Source organism: Bicyclus anynana, chromosome 8 (assembly GCF_947172395.1).
Source record: "Bicyclus anynana chromosome 8, ilBicAnyn1.1, whole genome shotgun sequence".
Taxonomy (NCBI): domain Eukaryota; kingdom Metazoa; phylum Arthropoda; class Insecta; order Lepidoptera; family Nymphalidae; genus Bicyclus; species Bicyclus anynana.
The window spans coordinates 6,008,239-6,027,410 of record NC_069090.1 but is presented as its reverse complement, the minus strand read 5'-3'; the positions used below and the strand labels follow the sequence as shown (position 1 = coordinate 6,027,410).

At 32.5% G+C, this 19,172-nt stretch overlaps 1 protein-coding gene across 6 annotated transcripts in view; it reads left to right on the top strand.

Moving 5' to 3' along the window:
• Positions 1-19,172, top strand: part of LOC112051626 (homeobox protein cut) — a 184,506-nt gene that overhangs the window by 56,990 nt on the left and 108,344 nt on the right. Inside the window, exon 1 of one of the 6 annotated variants that reach the window (XM_024090344.2) lies at positions 9,165-9,320. The exons of the other annotated variants lie outside the window; for them this stretch is intronic. Coding sequence (XP_023946112.1) covers positions 9,294-9,320 — 27 coding nt within the window. The 5' untranslated portion in view covers positions 9,165-9,293. Of the gene's footprint in view, positions 1-9,164; positions 9,321-19,172 lie in introns of those variants that run through there. 6 annotated transcript variants of the gene reach the window in all.

Sequence of the window (19,172 nt, the reverse complement as noted above, 5' to 3'; positions counted from 1 at the left end):
GAATTTTAAAACAATACGGCCATTCATTGGTTGGTTTGAATATGGAACGTGACGGACAGTTCCGGGCACGCTTTTAACAGTTAATTTTTTGACAGAAGGTTTGTTTATGGTGAGGGTTATCCCGATTTTCACCGTATTTGGGATATCGTTAGATATTAAAAAGGATGCTTAACCGATTTAAAAATTTATAACCCGGAAATCCAATTTTAATTTGATATTATTGAATTCTTCTCAATATACATTTTTTACCGATTTAAAAAAGTAGAGAGAGTAATATTTTTACCACTACAGTTTCATCTCCTTCTGATAGTGTCAGACTTTTATCAGTTTCCTACTAGGTATAATATATCAAATGACAAAGATAATATTTGTGATAGATACTTATCAGAAGTTGGTGAAACCGGCCATAAATGTATTTTTTATATTGATACCTAAGTAATCCTATTAAAATTTCGTATATTAGATAGTGTATTAATATCATGTAATGCATTAAAACTAGGTCACGCCATACTCAAATTAGCACACAGATAATAATCAAAACGATACCAAAAAAAAAACAATTCCTCGAGGCGTCTCATTGAAAAAAAAATGAGTCATTTGTCCGAATCGAACATGGCGGCGGAACAATTTGTGGGCCAACAGTGATTGATCCCACCGATACATCACTACGGGCGATTTTCTATGAAAAATTGCTATAATCGACTTAAAAACTCATTAGGCCAAGACAAAGGCGACCGCCATTCATCTAATTTGTTCCTTGATCGAACTCTGATTGCCTCTTTTTTGTATCTACCCACAAAAATATTTTTAATCCTTGTGATATTATTTGATATGCATGAAGTTTTATTTCAGACCTTAGTCTAATATTTATCTTCAATTATAATTCAATATCTACTTCGCGAAATATATGAACGTGACTATAATAATTATTTCTCTATTATTAGGTAAGCTTTTTCATTGTCAATCTCTGATTCTTTCGACAATCTTTTGTTTGGTCTTTCTGACTATAGACAGGATGTGTAACATCTCGAGTCTTAACTTTACATCTTTTTGGATGATCAATAAAACATGTCAATGGTAATAATCAAACCCAAGTCCCAATAAGTATAAAAACTATAATTAAACAAAACAAATAATAAATCTTTAAAATTATTATCTTGAAAAATATGAAATCAGTGTGTAAATCGTATATTTAATTTTCTTTACAATTAAATTACAATTCTATAACCTTATAAAAATCATCACTAGCAACAATAACTGGCAGATTGCGTCGTAGACTTTGACAGCTCATGCCCTGCTAAAAAAAAAAACAAAAGTGCGCATTGTAAAGACTCGCGCGCATTTGTCCTACATTATCGGCACCACATTCACAATCGTTGACAGCAGGAAACGGCAAAAACACGGGGGACACGAATCATAAACAATATTTATAATTCTTAAAAAAACGCGTTCCAAATTTGAATACGACGCGATTAAAGGTGTGCACTGACATAAAGGGAAAAAAAACTGAATCCGTCACAATGCCTTCGATAATTCAAATTGGTATAAAAAAAAGTTTGTCGCCGTCACCATTCAAATTAGACGACGAGATAATTAGGGTTCAGTAGTGCAACGGTTCAATTTTGTGAATAAATTCTTTACAACGTAAAAAGTAACTATATCTCTACAACTTTTTGTTACAGACAGTTTGCTATGCACTTATAATTATTATTAGTAATTTAATTTAGAAACAATGAGGGCATTTATTCAAAAATAAAACATTTTTTAAAAGTGGTATTATATTTCTAATCTGAATATATAAATAGTACAACTAATGCTAGAAAACCAAACTAATGAGACGTAAAAAAACTAGAGATAAAACTAAAGCTATCGATGATATTCAAAAACGGTTCTCGCTTGTCATAATCGGAATACGCGTCGCGCTGTATTTGAATAAGTGTTACATTAATATTCTTTTGTGATAATTTCGAATTCAGAACGCCCACGCCGCTATTGTCTCTACGAGTTATTGGCTCATTAGAAACATGTCGTTCTGTCTCGATTTGAATTTTTGATTTTCGAATCGAACGCAATTGATTCTTGCACAGCGAAAGATATGGAGTTACAAATCGTATGCAATTAATCCTTGTAAGATATCTACAGAACATTTAATAATACAGAGTAAAAATAATTTATATTTCAACAGTCAAATGCATGCTTGTTTCATGACTGAAATAAAAATAATCTTTTCGTTAATTGCAAATTGACAAAACAAATTGAGTTGATTAAGAGATTATGATTTAGATTTTCAAATTTCGAATTCGATTCGCTCTCTCGCAGTGGTACAGTGAAAGAAATGGAGTGAAAATGATCTATATGCTTTGGGCCGTTGCCAGATGTTCGTTTGCGGAGGTCACTCGGTCATTCAACGGAGTCCAATATACCTACGAGCATTGAGCTTGCATTATTAATAAGATTATAAATCTTCTTTTGTTTTGTTTTCCTGCTGTTTTGATTTATTTTGCATCGATACCTCTCCATCGTATTCAAAGATCGTCATAATCGATCGAGCAAGGACCGGGGAGGTCTGACGGAAGGATCAAGCGCATTACCATACGCGCATCTGTCAAGCGTGGGCGACATTGTTCAAATATATCACGTGTTTTTTCTACCTACCCTACCTCCGATATAAGATAGTGCGTAACACGGAAGTACCAGTGAACTATTGAAAGGAGCTAGGAAAATAACAAAAATTACAATGGCATACGCGTTTTTTATGAGCTTAGAATCAGATGTAAATCAAGCGTGTTGTTACAATGGAAATATCATATTATTGTAACATACGAATTAAGAACTTTTATTATATAACTATTTTTTGATGAATTATACTTGTGTTTACTTTTTTTTTAATTCAGTAATGGTAATTAGGTACCTATATCAATAAAAAAATATTAGTTACTGAGCTGCATTATTGTGTACTAGCGGACGAATGCGTCTTAGTTTGCGTGGAATTTTCTGGGATAAAAAGTAGGTAGCCTATGTGTTTATCCAGACTACAATCTATCTCTAATTTAAATTTCGGAAATCGGTTCAGTAGTTGTTAAACAGTAACAAACATCTAAACATACAAACTTTTGCGTTTATAAAATTAGTAGGATTAGTTAATGATTGTGATAGTGATGTATTCGAAAACTCAGAAATAAAACGAGTAATATTAAAAGAACGTCACAATTACGGGTATAAAACGACATAGTGACATTGCCGGTAATCATTGTTTATGAGTTCCCGCCAAAATAGATCACAATATGGCGCCAGGTGACAGGTTGCTCGCGAAGTAAAAATTATTATCTACGGCTTGGTTCTTTTATTTTTCCGGCGTAAAGTTTCTGTTCTAGACTTTTTCACCCTAAAAATGTTGTCACTTTCAGCGTTCGATTAAATAAATAGTTTGTACATATTTTTTTTTTTACAGTAGGTTAAGGAATTATTTGGGACCTTACTTTGCCAGAATACAGTATTTAGAAAACATTATTTTATTGTTCATTTTGACTTTAAAACTATCACATTTCTTTTATTTCGTAATTAATCTAAAACTAAACTCATACAGAGCAAACACCTACATAAATTATTATTTGCAATCAACTAATCTATGATACCTACGTCATCATGTGTATGTGTATTAAATTTTTTTTATAGTTTCTATTTCAGCTCAGCAGATTCCGCTTTCAGCTTCGCCCGTTAATTTATTTTTAAATCGCAAGTAATTTTGATGTTCGAGATGAAACGATCATATGGGTGTTATTTTCTATGGCTAATTGTTATATTTACTCAGTATAAATTATCTTTCTGTTGAAGTAGTTTTTGTACCTTCTGTTATATTATATAACTCTTTATTTTATCAGTTATACAAAAAGTGTACAAAAACTTATTCGCATATCAAACTATAATATTACCTATAGGTATCTATAGTCTTTCACTTTCAATGTGTCACTATTACAAACGCAGTAACATCAAACGACCTATTATTAGTCATTATCGTAAATTTCCGTTCAATATAATAGCGACATTGTAGACCGTCACAAAATTTTATCAATAGCAACATTGCGATATTTCGTTTGAAATTAGAATCAGTACCGTATCCGTTTCCGTTCGATATTCGAACTGCGTGCCCGAATTAAGAACGGGCAACAAAATAGATAAGCGGGAATGAAATTAAAACAATTGGATTTCATAAATGCCTACGTTCGAAATTTGAACGAAAAGTGAGATAAAAAAATGTACTTAGATGGAAATAGATTTGAAATTTGAATGAGAAATCTCATAATCTAAAAATAGAATTTATCGAAACAGGATATTGTGGAACACCTGAACCGTAGTTCTTTTTTCGTTCGGAAACGAGATAGCAAGGGAAGAGGCAATAACCATTAAAAGCTTGGGGAAGGCCGTTCAAAAAGTTTTCTTTTCAATAACGCGTCTAATATTCAAATTAGAGCTACTAAGGCGTGGAATTCTCGGCGATATATCATCGAGGCTAATCAGATTTTTCCTTGCACCGTACTTTTTAAAAATTATGCACAGATTACATTATAGGGTAAATAATAATAGAGATTGGATTTGGCAGGTGCACGTTATAAAATAAAGATATTAATTTAGTCAATTAATAGCCTTTTGATATTGTTTCATATTTAAAATTTTGTTTCGTAATAAATATTAGCAATAACAATTATCATTGGAAGCAATATTTCTATATACCAACTTAATTATTTGTTTATAAAAGGTGCGGGTCTATATATTTTCTTGTGAGTATGGAGGTTCTAACCTATGTTTACAACAAAATATAAAAAACAACGCACCCATAAATATTATAAACCCACAACGCAACACAATTTGAATTTAGAATCGTAATCAATCGGACGATTCAAAATTCGAACACAATATCGCGAGGCAATTCCGCGGTGGGTAATTCCGCGTTACTTGGCAAACTCTCAATACTCCGGAGCGCCATAAAAAATAATTTAAATTGCTCTTACAGTGTCGCTATCGCAAGAACATTTGCATACTAAAATAATGCAAAAATCTATGCGCGGAACGCACCCGCCCCGTTTCCTTTGTCACCCGGTAAAATGCGTTCCTTTTTTAAACCCGCCGCTATATAGTGCGGTGCGGAATAATCGTTTTGGATAATAAAGTCGCTACATTATCGCTTGTAACTTTGGTTTTTCATTGTTTTTACGTTATTTAGTAGTTGCAAATGTTATACAATAATTTTGTTACTTCACTAATAAATAGCCCACATCATATATCTACTTATTTTATTACAATTTTATGTCCCTTTCAAAAACATAGCTTTTCCGTATCCACTTTAATACACAAAGAATGCGCATGCAGTCTGTCAGCTTTACCAAAAATATTTTTTCGTTCATAATTAAATATAATTTAATATATCAATATTCTTTATTGATATTCCTAATAGAATTAAAGCATAATATTATTTTTACACTAATTTTAACATAGGTAAATTAGAAGTTTTTAGTTGTTTGCGATGAAAATCATCCGCTGTCAGTCGAAGCATAACAATGGAGCTATGCGCCAACATTAGATGCGTGGGGCAAAGAAATTTTATGTGTTATTTTTTTTTCTTGTTTTGAAATATGCGCGCCGTTAGGTTATTTATTGCCTCCATAGAGGTTATATTTCGGGAAGTAATGAGGTTTCGTTCGGAAAGGGCAATTTAAATGTGCGTAGATTGAGTCGTTAGGGCGCTCATCGGTTACACGGCACTTTAGGAGTTTTCCTCATTCCTGAACGTTTCGTCGATCATGCGATTTAAAAATGTGGCGTTCAAAGAAAGTTTGGCCTTCCCAAACTTTGTCTTATTTAAAAAAAGAATTTTCGAATTTATGAACCCTTTTTTTTCAGTGTCAGTTATTTGGTAATTGACTAGGTATGCTGTTTAAAAATCTACTGGTAACTGGATGGATAAATATCTTTATCACTAAATTTGTAATCAACGTTTTATAATTAAACAGCCCTAATATATAAATTTGTCCCATATCAAGTACTCGTAGGTATCATAATATGTACTTGTAAGTCAGTACAAATGAAATCTTATCCATAATATCGCATAAGTATATATACATACAGATTTCTAAAATAATTATTCATATCCAAAAACCCAGTTATAAACACCTTATTACACCCAAAGTCATTACAAAGTTACATTCATGGACACGGTAGATAAAACATTGAATAAAAATCCACCAAACTCTACCACAGATCATAAGCCGATAACGAATATAACGTTGTAAAAAAAATAACGTTATCCGTTATTTATTTTTATTAATTTAACAATTAAACGTTGCTAAGTGTACCGTGACCAGTTCAACGTACGCTTTCGATACCGCATGACGCGGGGTCGAAATTTCAAATTTCGAATTTTCGGTGCCAAGCTTAAATTCGGCATTTGTTTTCGAGGGTCTCGCATCAATAAAAGGCAATTTTTTTTTAACCATATTAAGCTTAATATTATTAAATAATAACTTTTTTTTAATATTTACCACAGTTGTTTTAAACATGAGGTTTATTTAAGCGAAAAACTTGAACTTACATAAAGGAGTGAGTAAGACAACGGATGTAGAACGAACCCAGATCTCTCGGATCTGAATCTGGTCCCTTAACTGAAGAGCTATTGAATATTATATAATTACAATTATATACAAATTAGAATGTGTCTTACAGATTAGAATGTGTATTATATTATGAACAATTTGTTGGGAATATAAGGTTAGACGGGCCGTCGAGCTGGCATGGCGGCTCGAGACCGTTGTACTTCGAAGTCCATGCAAGAGGCCTATGTCCAGCAGTGGACGTCCATCGGCTGATAATGATGATGATGATGATGATGATTTGAAGATTAAATACTAGATACTGATAGACAAGATACCTATTGATAGAGATAATAATTAAACTCTACTACACTAGAAAAGTAAACGAATCCAACCGGTGTAACCTTAGATCTAAAAGTTAGTCAGACTTTTTATTTAATTATTTAACTATACGTAATTATCCTGGTTTGCTAACTACACATACGGTATCCTAACAATAATTCGAACGCGTTAATTCAAATTTACATCGGATCTAATTCCGAATTCAAAATTGTATTTAAAACGAACAATAACCGACGAGAGCATTGAATGGCTGAAACAATAATTTTTCTCATAAAAAATACGTTGGTATACTCCGGTCGATTTTGATTCTTATTACAAGGGACTTAATTTCAAAATCGTTTGGTACGGGTATCCGATTGCGATCATAATAAAGATTAATGATAATTAATTAAAAAATATGTATTCATCAAAGCGGTTCGTTTCCAAACTTTAAGTTAAGAATCGTTACGCTCCATATAGGAGTGGGACTCTTTTATTGTGAGTAATTATAAGGCGTTTTTTATTTGTTCTTTTTATCATTTTACAATCCTAATAAGAGGTAGGTATCTATTTAAGGTCTTGACGTCAATGAAAGGCAACATTTTCGTATTATAGTAGGTACCTTCTTTTAATTAATTCAAGTGGAATTTTAAGCTGTATCTAATTGATTATTAAGATTTTCTTATTATGTTTGTAGCGAAACTTTCTTCCTTTTTACCAAAAAAACTGTAACAGACATTTTTGTACGTTCAAACATTCTATTAGAAGCTATAATATTGTATAGCAATAAGTTCGCGAGAAGAAATCAGGTTTATTCTAAGGTTGATTTAATACAAATAAATAAATGTAGGTACAACCCAAAACCCAAAATCGATTCGAAACTTTCTCACAGGCCGCTTCTTTTAAAATTCTTAATATGCAAATAATTAAAACTGATCTCGATCGACCCTTGCCTTACATGTAGGTCAATAAATTAAAAAAAATAATAATAAAGAAAACCAGTCCGAGTATCCGAACGCGCACCAACTTCCCCTCGCCCGATTGTTCTATGATTTATTCGTCTTGCATATGCTAATGCGCAGATAAAATATATTTTCTCAATAATTATTCGATATTATTTTCGGATCCGGTTCACTTCGGCTATTTAATATGCGAATAATAATTACCGTTTCCTCGTTTTTCTCACGAAAGGGTTGAGATCTTTGAACTGTTCGGTTAAAGTTCGTCCGTTGGGGTCACACCTATTACAGTTATTTGACTGTAATAATTACTTAATAATCTGGTATATAGTTCTGTTATAATATTATAATCTTTATAAAATCCCATACCTATTGAAAAAATGTATTTTTGATTAGAATACATAATTATTATAATTATCAATTTTCCTGGACACTTTACAAAAACAAAATTAACTGTTTATAGATAATTATAGTTAATAGATATTTAAATTTATAAATTTTCAGCACTATCATTTTTAAAATAAATAATAATACTATATTTATTATAGGTATATATATATATATATATATATATATATATATATTATATTCAATTAATTATACTTATATTTAATTAATTTCTGCACTCATTTTTTTTTTAATATATTAGAGGTAAAACAAGATACTTTGCTCAAACGTATGCTTTAACATCAACAAGGCATTTTTGCGTCTGTGTGCCAAATAGAAAATATCAATAAGAAGTTCCCATTATTCATTCTTACACTAGATAAGTGAAAGGTGCACAAGATTTATTCTGTGCGAGCATTATAAAAAACCCATTTCCGATATTCGTATTCTTCGCGACACTAAACATCAATACATTGACATCTGGCCTCGAGGGTGACTTAACCCTAATCCTATCTGAGGCAACTACAAAGACGCATCATATATTTAAACCTGTTTTAGCGATTGATTCCGATATTAAATGTCGAGAATGGGGTCGGATAGATGCGTCGATTAGCATACGATTTCTTTGGCTATGCAAATATGTTTTGAAGGAGGCATGGAAGCTTGGGAGCGCGGTTATGTTAATTACTGAGATAAGACGCGATGCGTTTATCTGTACGTCAGTTGCTCGCGCGCGTTTCACGCGACGAGGCGGTATTTTCGAATTTCGAACGTAGAACTTGACAGATGTGACAGCGTGCTCTTTTGTTTTTAACTTTTTTAGATCGGATACGCGTACCATATTTTTTATTTTTTAGTCACAAAAATATATTCTTCATTTTAATTTTGTTTTGTTTCGGAAACTCGCACTACAATAAATAAAATAAAATAACTACAAACTTTAAAATTTTAAGTACTATTCAGTTATAGTGTTGGTTGTAATTCAACTAAATGGGCAATAAGTGATTGATATAACATTTACAATTGAAGTTCTATCAAAATTATGAAAATCCGGAATTATTACATGGAGGTAAGGTTTTAATATTAATTCATTATGTTACATACACACATAATATCATACTTATTCAAAATTGACTACGTGCATATAGATGGGTACTCCTTTTAATTACAATTTGATATTTCTTTGCCGACCTTTATTCTCCATTATATCTTTTAATTCAAAAAACCTAATTCGGTGGCAAATGAAATGGGAATCTATAATAGAGATCACATCTGAAAACCAAGAACAAATGAAAAGGTGGATGTGGCAAAAACCTTTTTGTAAACTTTATTGTTTATAAAATTGAATAATATAGTAGCTTTTGTATATTTTCATTGGCATAATAATGTGCTACATAATTTAAAGCGGAATCGTGTTATCGAAATAATACAAAAGATTTTCTCTTTCTCGTTTCTTTCTAATTAAGAGTAAATTATATCCTTTGATTTTTATAAGATCATTTGCTAAGCGTTTTTCATAAAGATTATAAAAAAAATATTGTTTTTTTCGAATTACGAGCATGATCCCCAATCTACGATTAATCTATAAAATAAATTAATCAAAGAACAAAAATCAATTACTAATAGATGAGATTTCTAACTTCGGTGCCTATTGTTATGAAAATTTATGTAAAAAGTAGAAGTTACACTGATATAAAATTAGTTATTTCACCTATCGGTAAAACTAAAAATATTGTTTTACAGTTTTTAATGCACCATGTGTTATACACCTAAGCTTGCACAAGATTTCTCCTTAAATTAAATTTTATGAATGTCATCCAGTTTATTTATCATGGTCAGTGATAGACATTGTATAATGGTTTGTATGTAACTGTATCCAAATAAATAATTCATTTTTATTATCAAAAATTGAAATATCTCTGACACATCTGTGAACTCCAAACCTCGAACTACGGTACGGTTCCGATTGGCGCATCCAACTTTCGTAGCGCGGTGCGCGTCCCCAAGCATCCTGTAATTAAGGGAGACACAAATTAGCATTGAGTAAAGACGTGTGTTTTTCTTGTATTCTAACTGAATAATTAGGTATATATTCTACCATCATCATTATGTTTGGAGTGCGAGCAAGCGAAGAAATGAACAATGTTGTTGTTTTATAAAAGTTGTTATTTTGTTATTATAAAAGACGTGACACCTAATTAAAGCGAACTTTAATTATTAATTAGTTTTTTAGCCAGAGTATTTACTTAGTTTTCTGCCTTGATCTTTGCTTACCCTGATCTGTAATCTTTTACACGTTGGATATCAAAAACGAGGTAATAAAGACTGAATTGATTATTTACTTTATTCGTACGTAATAGCTCTTTGTAATAATTTGTGATAATCAGAACACAGCATTGTTTAGTAAAGCTAGCAGCTAGCTAACTTAGCACTTAAAGCTTAACATTCATTCCTCAAGTTGCTGAATGCAGAGCGTGTTTCAAGATGGTATTTTTCTGTCCAGCAAAATATTTTTCTGTTATAGGCAATGGATTGCATTTCCATAGATTTCGAATAAAGCATTTTTTTTTGTATAAGAGGAAACCTGCATACCTGAGAATTATCTTAAAGTCTGCCAATCGGCTTTCGGCCAGCGTGGTGGACTATTAGTCTAATCCCTCTCATTAAGATGAGACTTGTGCTAAACAGTAAACCTAATATGGGTTGTTAATGAATAATAATACTTATAAATAGTCACTTTTATCCTATACAAATCAATGTCCCCACTGGCCCACTTTCTTAGCGAACGGTACCAAAGTACAGACGCATTAAAATTGATCAACACATAACGACGTTATCCACATAATACGCGGACCCTTCTCAGCGGTCACTTCGACAGCGGTTGCCAACCTTTTCCAAATTTTACACAGCCCCCCGCCACCCGTTAACCCCCCAATTCCAACCCACTTTTTACGTCAATGTTTTTCTATAGAAGCCACGTATAAATGGCGAGGGATATCAAAACATCTCCTATCAGGGGGGCAGATTTTAGGGAAAAGGATTACGTAACGACAAGGATGCCTTTTAAAACCGTGATGTGGGGTGTTCGGTGACTCGTCTAGTTTGTTTTTGATCGCTCGGAAAATTTATTGAAGCATAATTTGGACAAGTCATTACTACTAATTTAAGTTTTTACCCGACCACGCCGTGAAGGCGGTGAAATTTAGGTTTAATTTGTATGACCCGTAAATTCGTGAAACCTTTATTTAACTATTTACTATTTTGGATAAACATGGCATGGGACCCAGAATATCATTTTCTTTGCTGACACGCTTCATATTCTAGACGGCTTAGTTTCTATTTGACTCTGCCTTCTCATTTAGCATGGCCTTCAGTTAGAGTAAAAAAAATCATTACACTTTTTATCTATTTGAAGACGGTGGAAATAATAAAAGAAGCACGTTTTCACACAAGTTATCTTGCAATTTATAGTTTCTCATAATTATAAGGTGATCAAATAGAAAACGTTATATTTTTTATTATATAAGTATTCCTTATCTGTCAAACTAAATTTTAGCCAGAGTTTAATATTATATTATTTACATTATAATTAATCATCGTTTATAATAACTCAGGCGTGAACAACTTCAATGTCTACTTTTTATTGTTACCTTGCTGTTAAAGTAATATAAATAATTAATTCTTAATTTATAATAAGCTTTGAATTAAATCTAAAAATATCCGTTATCCTCCATGAAGGTACCTATTTCAATTTGCATAATTATCTATCTATCTAAGAGTATTATAATATTATCAATGAATAATAATTATTTTTGAGTAAAGAAATCTCTAGAACTTATTAGGTACGATTTTTCCGCTTATATTAATTCTTCATATTGACGCACGTTAATTCGCCTCCGGGAGAGGGTGTGAAAGGGTGACCGAGAGGGTGGAAGGGGGTCAGATAACGCGGGAGACATAAAGCGTAGGAGATCGCTAATTCATCATAAGTTAAAGGGTTTTTATGTACGCTCTCGGACGATACTCTTTGTACGGGGCGCAAAAAAAGGTTGACGATGTCTGAAGCGATACCATTCGGGAAGTAAAAAAATCGACGCCTCTCAAAGGCTAAACGTAGATGAGTTATTAATTAACTTTTAGGGAAATTTTAGAACGCCCTGGCAACATTCTAGCGTTCATTTGTGCGAGCTTCCCTAGTTCGACGTCCATTACGGGTTAGATGGTAATTACCAGTTACATGAACTCTTTTCTTTGATGACCTTTTTCAACAGTTTTGTTTAAGTACAATTTTGCAGTGGTATTTTTACATTTGTCTTTTGTAAAGAATTTTTCGTAGTAATTACCATCTGAATACCCAAATTACTTACTCCTTTTTACGCTTATTGCGTATACAGGGTGTAGAATTTGAAATACGATAGTTCATAATATGAATATTTTTCTCTAGATTATAAAAAAAATATTTATATGTGATACAAATCTAAAATTTTTTTTATAATTTGGTATAAGAAAAGTCGTACTATTTTTCTCTCCTAACCCCAATCTTTGATTTTTTAATCGCAATTTTTAGTATTTACAACGCAATAAGGACAATTTTATTGGGTCAGCTAGTATAATTATTATCTATATTCTATACTAATATTATAAAGAGGAAAGCTTCGATTGTATGTTTGTTTGCATAAGCTCTGTGTAATAAACTACTGAACTGTTTTAAAAAATTCTTTCACGGTTATCATGTTTTCCTTGAATGCTTTAGTCTATATTTTATCCCCTTATTCTCACTAGAACGGGAACCACTCTGGTGAAACCGCGCGGCGTCAGCTAGCAACTAAAAAAATATTAAGCTATACGATATATTACCACTAATGTTTACATCTTATTTATCAAAGTATAAAATTAAATGTTTTTCCTACATTTTGGTTAACTTCCCACATTAACCCCCTGTATTATGTAAGGTTTCACATGGATTGTCAATTCCTTATGTTGAACTCTTGACGTGATCTGAAAGGGAAACAGCGAGGCGTACAGCGAGTTAAACCAATTTGCTTCCAGGAAAAACTTCTAACGAAGGACGTCTGAGCCCTTTTTATCAATTAATTACTTAATTGACATATATTGTTCTATTACGATATATGTACGAGTACATATATGTTTATTGTTTCCTGTATTTTTAAATATAAAGTAACTAAAGGATTTATGTATTTTTGAGGATAAGATAAAGTAGATGATGGTGTTTCCTGTATTTTTTAAGGACCTGAATAGTATTTTCATAAATATTTGGTTTGACACTGCCTCTTTGGTCCAGGGTCTTCTTGATCGAGATATTGAGATTTTCTTTCTTTCAATATTTTTTCCACCGAAGTTAGGAAGCTGTTGGTATTACAGCTGTACCTAGGAGAACACCTCAAGCTACTACTTTCGATTACTAACATAAACATCTGATACAGATACCTTCAGAGTCAAATTTATTACCCAAGGCCAACCCTGCAGTTCACCATAATAGTATGATGGTAACTCGATAAAAATTGAAATTTTAAAATTATAATAATTGGTGGAGGCAATTAATTCGCGACATCGATCGCTTAATTACACATCAAAGCTGAGAGGGTGGTGTCATCGCACGTCATTTGGTGCGTGGTTCGATTCTAATTGGGTTCGGATTCTTGACTCGAGATCGCTACCAGAAATAGATTGTAGGTCTTTTTGTGTGTCTACCAGCTATCGGCTTAAAGTTTAAGATATTTATTTACAGCTGTTTCAATAAAATGCGAAATCAACAATTTTTAGTGTAGAAAGACATTTAAAAGTCGTAAAAATCAAAAATCTATATAAAAAGAAGAAATAATATACAGTTATCTAAAAATAAATCTGTAAAAAAAAGTTGTAAACCTGTACAAAGAATAGGACATACATCGAGTAGGTACTTTTCGGAAGTTGAAAGAATGCTTAGCAAAACTCGCAGATAGTGATTTCACGGCTTATTGTGATGATGTGGATGGAGATGATGAGGCGTTGGTTATAATATACGAGAAATATTTAGAGATATTTGGAACTTAAGAAGACTCCACGTATCCACACCAACACATCAATAACATGTTCATTTAATTTCATCACAAAGTAACACACAGTCCTGAAAAATGGCTTTGTTTTCGTCGAAGCTTTTTCCACTTTAACTTCTAAACGGTTTATAAGTAAGTCCCGAGCATCGGCGAGTATTTATCAAAATCCATCCTCAATTAATTCTATTTCGTTCAAATCCCAAACTTCACTTTTAATCCGATCGATCCCCATTAATTCTTCGTCCCTACCCTTTTCTCTCAGCGTAATACTTATAATTGCATCATAGTATATTGATCTAGTTACGCGAGAATTGTGTTCCGAGCAATTTATTAGGGTGTAAATTTGTTAAGAAAATTTACGTCAATTATTGTTATATTTGACGGAAAATTTGCACTTTCACATCCGTTATGTATTGTTAAAGGCGTCGGATGTACCGTTATATTATCAGTATGAGTTACCCAGTTTCATAAATGAAAACCGTTTTTAAAAATTACTTTGGATAAATTAGATGACATTGACTTTAAAACAGGTCTGATTCAACTTTATCGTTAATATATCTTGATTTATTTACTTTTTCGTTTGTAAATTATTGTGTTTTTCTTTTGCAAACTGTAATTTATTTGCTCGATCTCCACAAAACTTGTTTCGTTTTTGCAATTAAAGTTAAATTTTTGATGTACCCTCTTCTATGCTAACTGGCTTTGATAAATAATCCAATCCGAGAAAATTATATCTGTATAATATGTATAAGTATTAGCAAAATGAAACGTTAATCGAAGTCCACCTGAAAGGGGGAAATAATTAAAAGGCAGTGGAAAATCGTGAGCAACTTAATTCCGATGCCTATTTGTATCTCATCGGCAAAGTTTCGTCAAAGTTTGCGCCAAGTTCCCAACTCTGTCCTTCGGTAATATTTGCTGCGTCGACTTTTAGTTCGTTTCGTTAATTTATAATTATGCTTAATTGGTTATCTGTCTGTCTTGAGATCTGAACCAGACTGGGGGAGGCAACATAGGTGAAAATTAACAAGACTAATTCATTTTGTAAATACGGTGCCATTTTGTGAGCACTTGACAATTGAGCGCAAATCTATTACTTAATGTAGCTAAAATATCAGTATGCTTATTTGTATCATGTAATTTTACGTCAACATAATCGCAAGCAATCTTAAGTAGGTATGAGACTAATAATAACAATAATTGTTAGCAATTAAATATTGTTGCAAATAAATAATCTAAATCTCTGTAAGTCTACAGACGTCGATGAACAATCTTGTAATATGACTTCAAGAACTATTCCGAGCAAAACGGACATTAATAACAATTGGCATAACAATGCATTCACAATAAAAGGACTCACAAATCCTAATCGAAAGGGTGAGAAGCTAAAATATATCTTGTTTCAAGCTACAATTAGTCGTCGGTTTTAATTTATTTTTATCGCATCGTCGCAGCACGTCCGCTCGTCGCGGGTGATGTATCGTGAATGGGCGCCATTGATGCGCGCGCCGACAGCGGCTGGCGCGCTGCCATCTTTGTTTCAAATGTCAAATTCGTTGCGCTTGACTGTCGATGGTCGCCTTTTTATTGTCATTTGTTTATGTAGGTTGAATAAATATAGTTTCATTCTTCTGTTATTGTCACACATTTACTTATTGTATTGGAGTGTTGTCAACTCGAACGGAATTAAAAGTCTTCATGAGTAATTTTGTTTTTCATTTTCTTTCAGTAACAGCATTGAATAACATGAAAAATAAAGCTTAAGCTCCTTTGCAGTTTATGATAACTTGTATTGTGACAATACTTTATCACAGGTATTTTTTGGTAATTACACTAGAATGTCATCGTTGAAAACTCAGTGAATCAAAAAGATCAGAGCCTATCAAAAAGCTATATAGATAAAGCTATGTTCAGAGAATCTATATATGATACATCTTATCTAGTCACAAAGATAAATCGGCAATGGGGCAAGACTTGATGGACGTTGTGGTCTCAAGATGCCTAAATAAAAATTATTTTTAAGCTATACAACACGAACATTGGCTATTCACTAAACTCTGCTCGACGTGTATACAGGAAGAAATTTTTTTTAGTGCGGATATTTTTATATTTTGTACATAAACAAAATTTAATGATCACGTATTTTTTCTTTTTTTTTTTAACTCAAAAATAACAAAATTATCGTTAGCTAAAGTTATTTACTTTTGAACAGAATTTTAGGGTCACCCTATTGTGCGTTTATTTTATTTTGGTTTGATACCTAAAGGACGTCACCAGATCACTTTTAAGCTGAATATATCTTGTTTAGTAATAATATGTACATTATTGTGTTATTTTAGAGACATAAATTAAAAAAAAAAATTACATAAAATGTATCGAACTGTTTGTAGATTTATATTCTATTAATGATACAGAACCACGAAAAAAAATATCCGCACTAAAGACCGAATCACCCTGTATAGTGCATTTTAGACTAAAATTTCATTGATACATACTAAAAAGAAAATTTCGTTTGTACTCGTAATTATACCCACTACCTATTTCTATACAGAAACATTAAATGTACCTACTTTTGTCAAATGAACTGGCTTTGGTTTTGAAACCCTTCAGCTTGTACTGTAAAATGTAAAAATCCTAATATAGCTATCACACATGTATAGATTCCGCTCGGCCGGTAGACAAAAGCGAAGTGTATCAACATTAGCAAACGTTCACAAAGCTCAAATCGCACACAGATCGCACTAAACAATATTTAAACCAGCTCGTTTAGATGCGTATCGGCGCACGCATTGTCTCAGGTACCGTACGCCGCTGGGCTCGATCTGAATCTAGCTACTCAATGTTACGAGCCGTCTCTCAAATATTATCAGATCGCACTCACCCAACAGGTTTGTGGCAAAAAAAGTCTTAATTAAACTAATCTACAGTCGCTTAATAATCCTTTAGTTATCGGATTTGTTGTTTTCACATTGTTACCAAGAGATCATCAACAACACTTTCAGCTGATGTTGTTGGACATTGGTCTTCTGTTAGGATTTCTGAACACTACATTATCGAGCCAGTGGTTGGTGTGGTGTAGTGGGCTTTGGGATTATAATTTCCTGAGTTCCTTGATCGGGCTAAATATTAATTTTTTCTTGACCCAAGAAATTTTCAGTACCTAGCATGCCGGAGTTGGTAAGATATAATAACTAAAAGTACCTCCTATATGCCCCTTAGCTATATGAGCCACGTGTCTCATGCAAAAAGCACATTACGTTTTCAAGACGAAGAGTAGTTATAGATACTAAGTCCAACAATAACACCTAAAGGTACTGTTACCTGTTACACATGCTCTAAAATAGCATGCTGAAAACGTGCTATTAAATATATAAGCTCTATACGAGCTATTTTATAGCATATGTAACAGTACAGCTAAGCCCGCAAATACGCTTTGGAACAGCGCAATAGATTTAAAATCTAAATCTCTATAAGAATAGAGACTTGGTCCTGTAAAGGATCATTCAAATAAGCTGATAAAAATTTAATGAACAATTGTTCTTTTAAAAACAAATACCTATATGGTATAGTTTTTACTATATTGCCCAAAGTGAAGTCAAACAAACCCGACGCACCTAATAAAACAACAAAGGCGCCGGCGCAATTTGCGGTTATTCCCCGAAACTTCTAACAATCGAATGAATGTCCCGACCAAGTTATTGCCGATACGGTAACACCTATAGATTTCAGAACTTTGCCCGCCCAATATGTCAAAGATTAAAACTTATATGCAGACATGCTATCCTTTACACCGAAGTTTTAAATACTCGTACTACTCTTATTATTAATAAAACTTTATAATATGTAAATTTAAATAATACGCTAGGTCAAAATACCCATTTAAATTAATAGAACTTACATTCAAACCAGTCAATTTGTAAAACACCCACTTTTGTCAATATGTTTATTTGTGTAATATACACAGATAGAGCTCACAAGGGATTAAACTTTTAAGCGCTTTGTTGGTAAAAAGTTTGAAAATGTACGACGTGGCGTTACATTCTTAAAATGTATAAATACGATTTTCCAAAAAAAATCCAAGACTTTGAGAGACAAAGCAAAATCATCAGCAAAAGCAAATCACAGAGCAAAATCTTTGAGAGACCCTCTCAGAGACACTCCACGTGTAGGCATAAAACTCAACAGTTATACGTTGATTGTCTGTAAATTCACACATCTGTGTCGTGCGAACAGGTGCGAAGTTGGTGTTCAGTTTTATTGACTCGCTAACTCAATATTTGCTTGTTAATGCAGCGCACGCTAGACCCGAGATTTGTTCATATTTTGCCAATATTCTGCCTGGGTGAATATTACAATGTATGATTTGATATTGGCGGTTTGTATCGAATTAATATTGAATATAAAGTTTCGACTCTTTCATGTAAAAGCAATGCACTGAAGCTGTAAACTGACACTGTTTGCTAAATTATAATTTTTAATTTATCATTATAAACATATCGTTGAACATTCTTTTTAATTTAAAATAACATTAAAATGACGGGTGATCTTCAAGTATAAATAAATCATCATCATTATCTATCATCATCATCTCTATTTTTTTTTTAATTTTCATGTTTAAATATCTGGTCATATTTTAACTTGCAAGTATATGCGTTTACCAAAAGAAGAAGGCTGTGTAATTGGTCGTTAAAATATCATACGTTATCTACTTAATATAAATTTAGACCTATCTGTGGGTATAAATATAAAAATTACATCACTTTCAATCGAGTAATAACATAAAACAAAACAATCCCCCAAATTGAACATCACATCGCAGTGCCGCGCAAAACTTGACGAAAACACACGAAAATTCGAATGTGGAA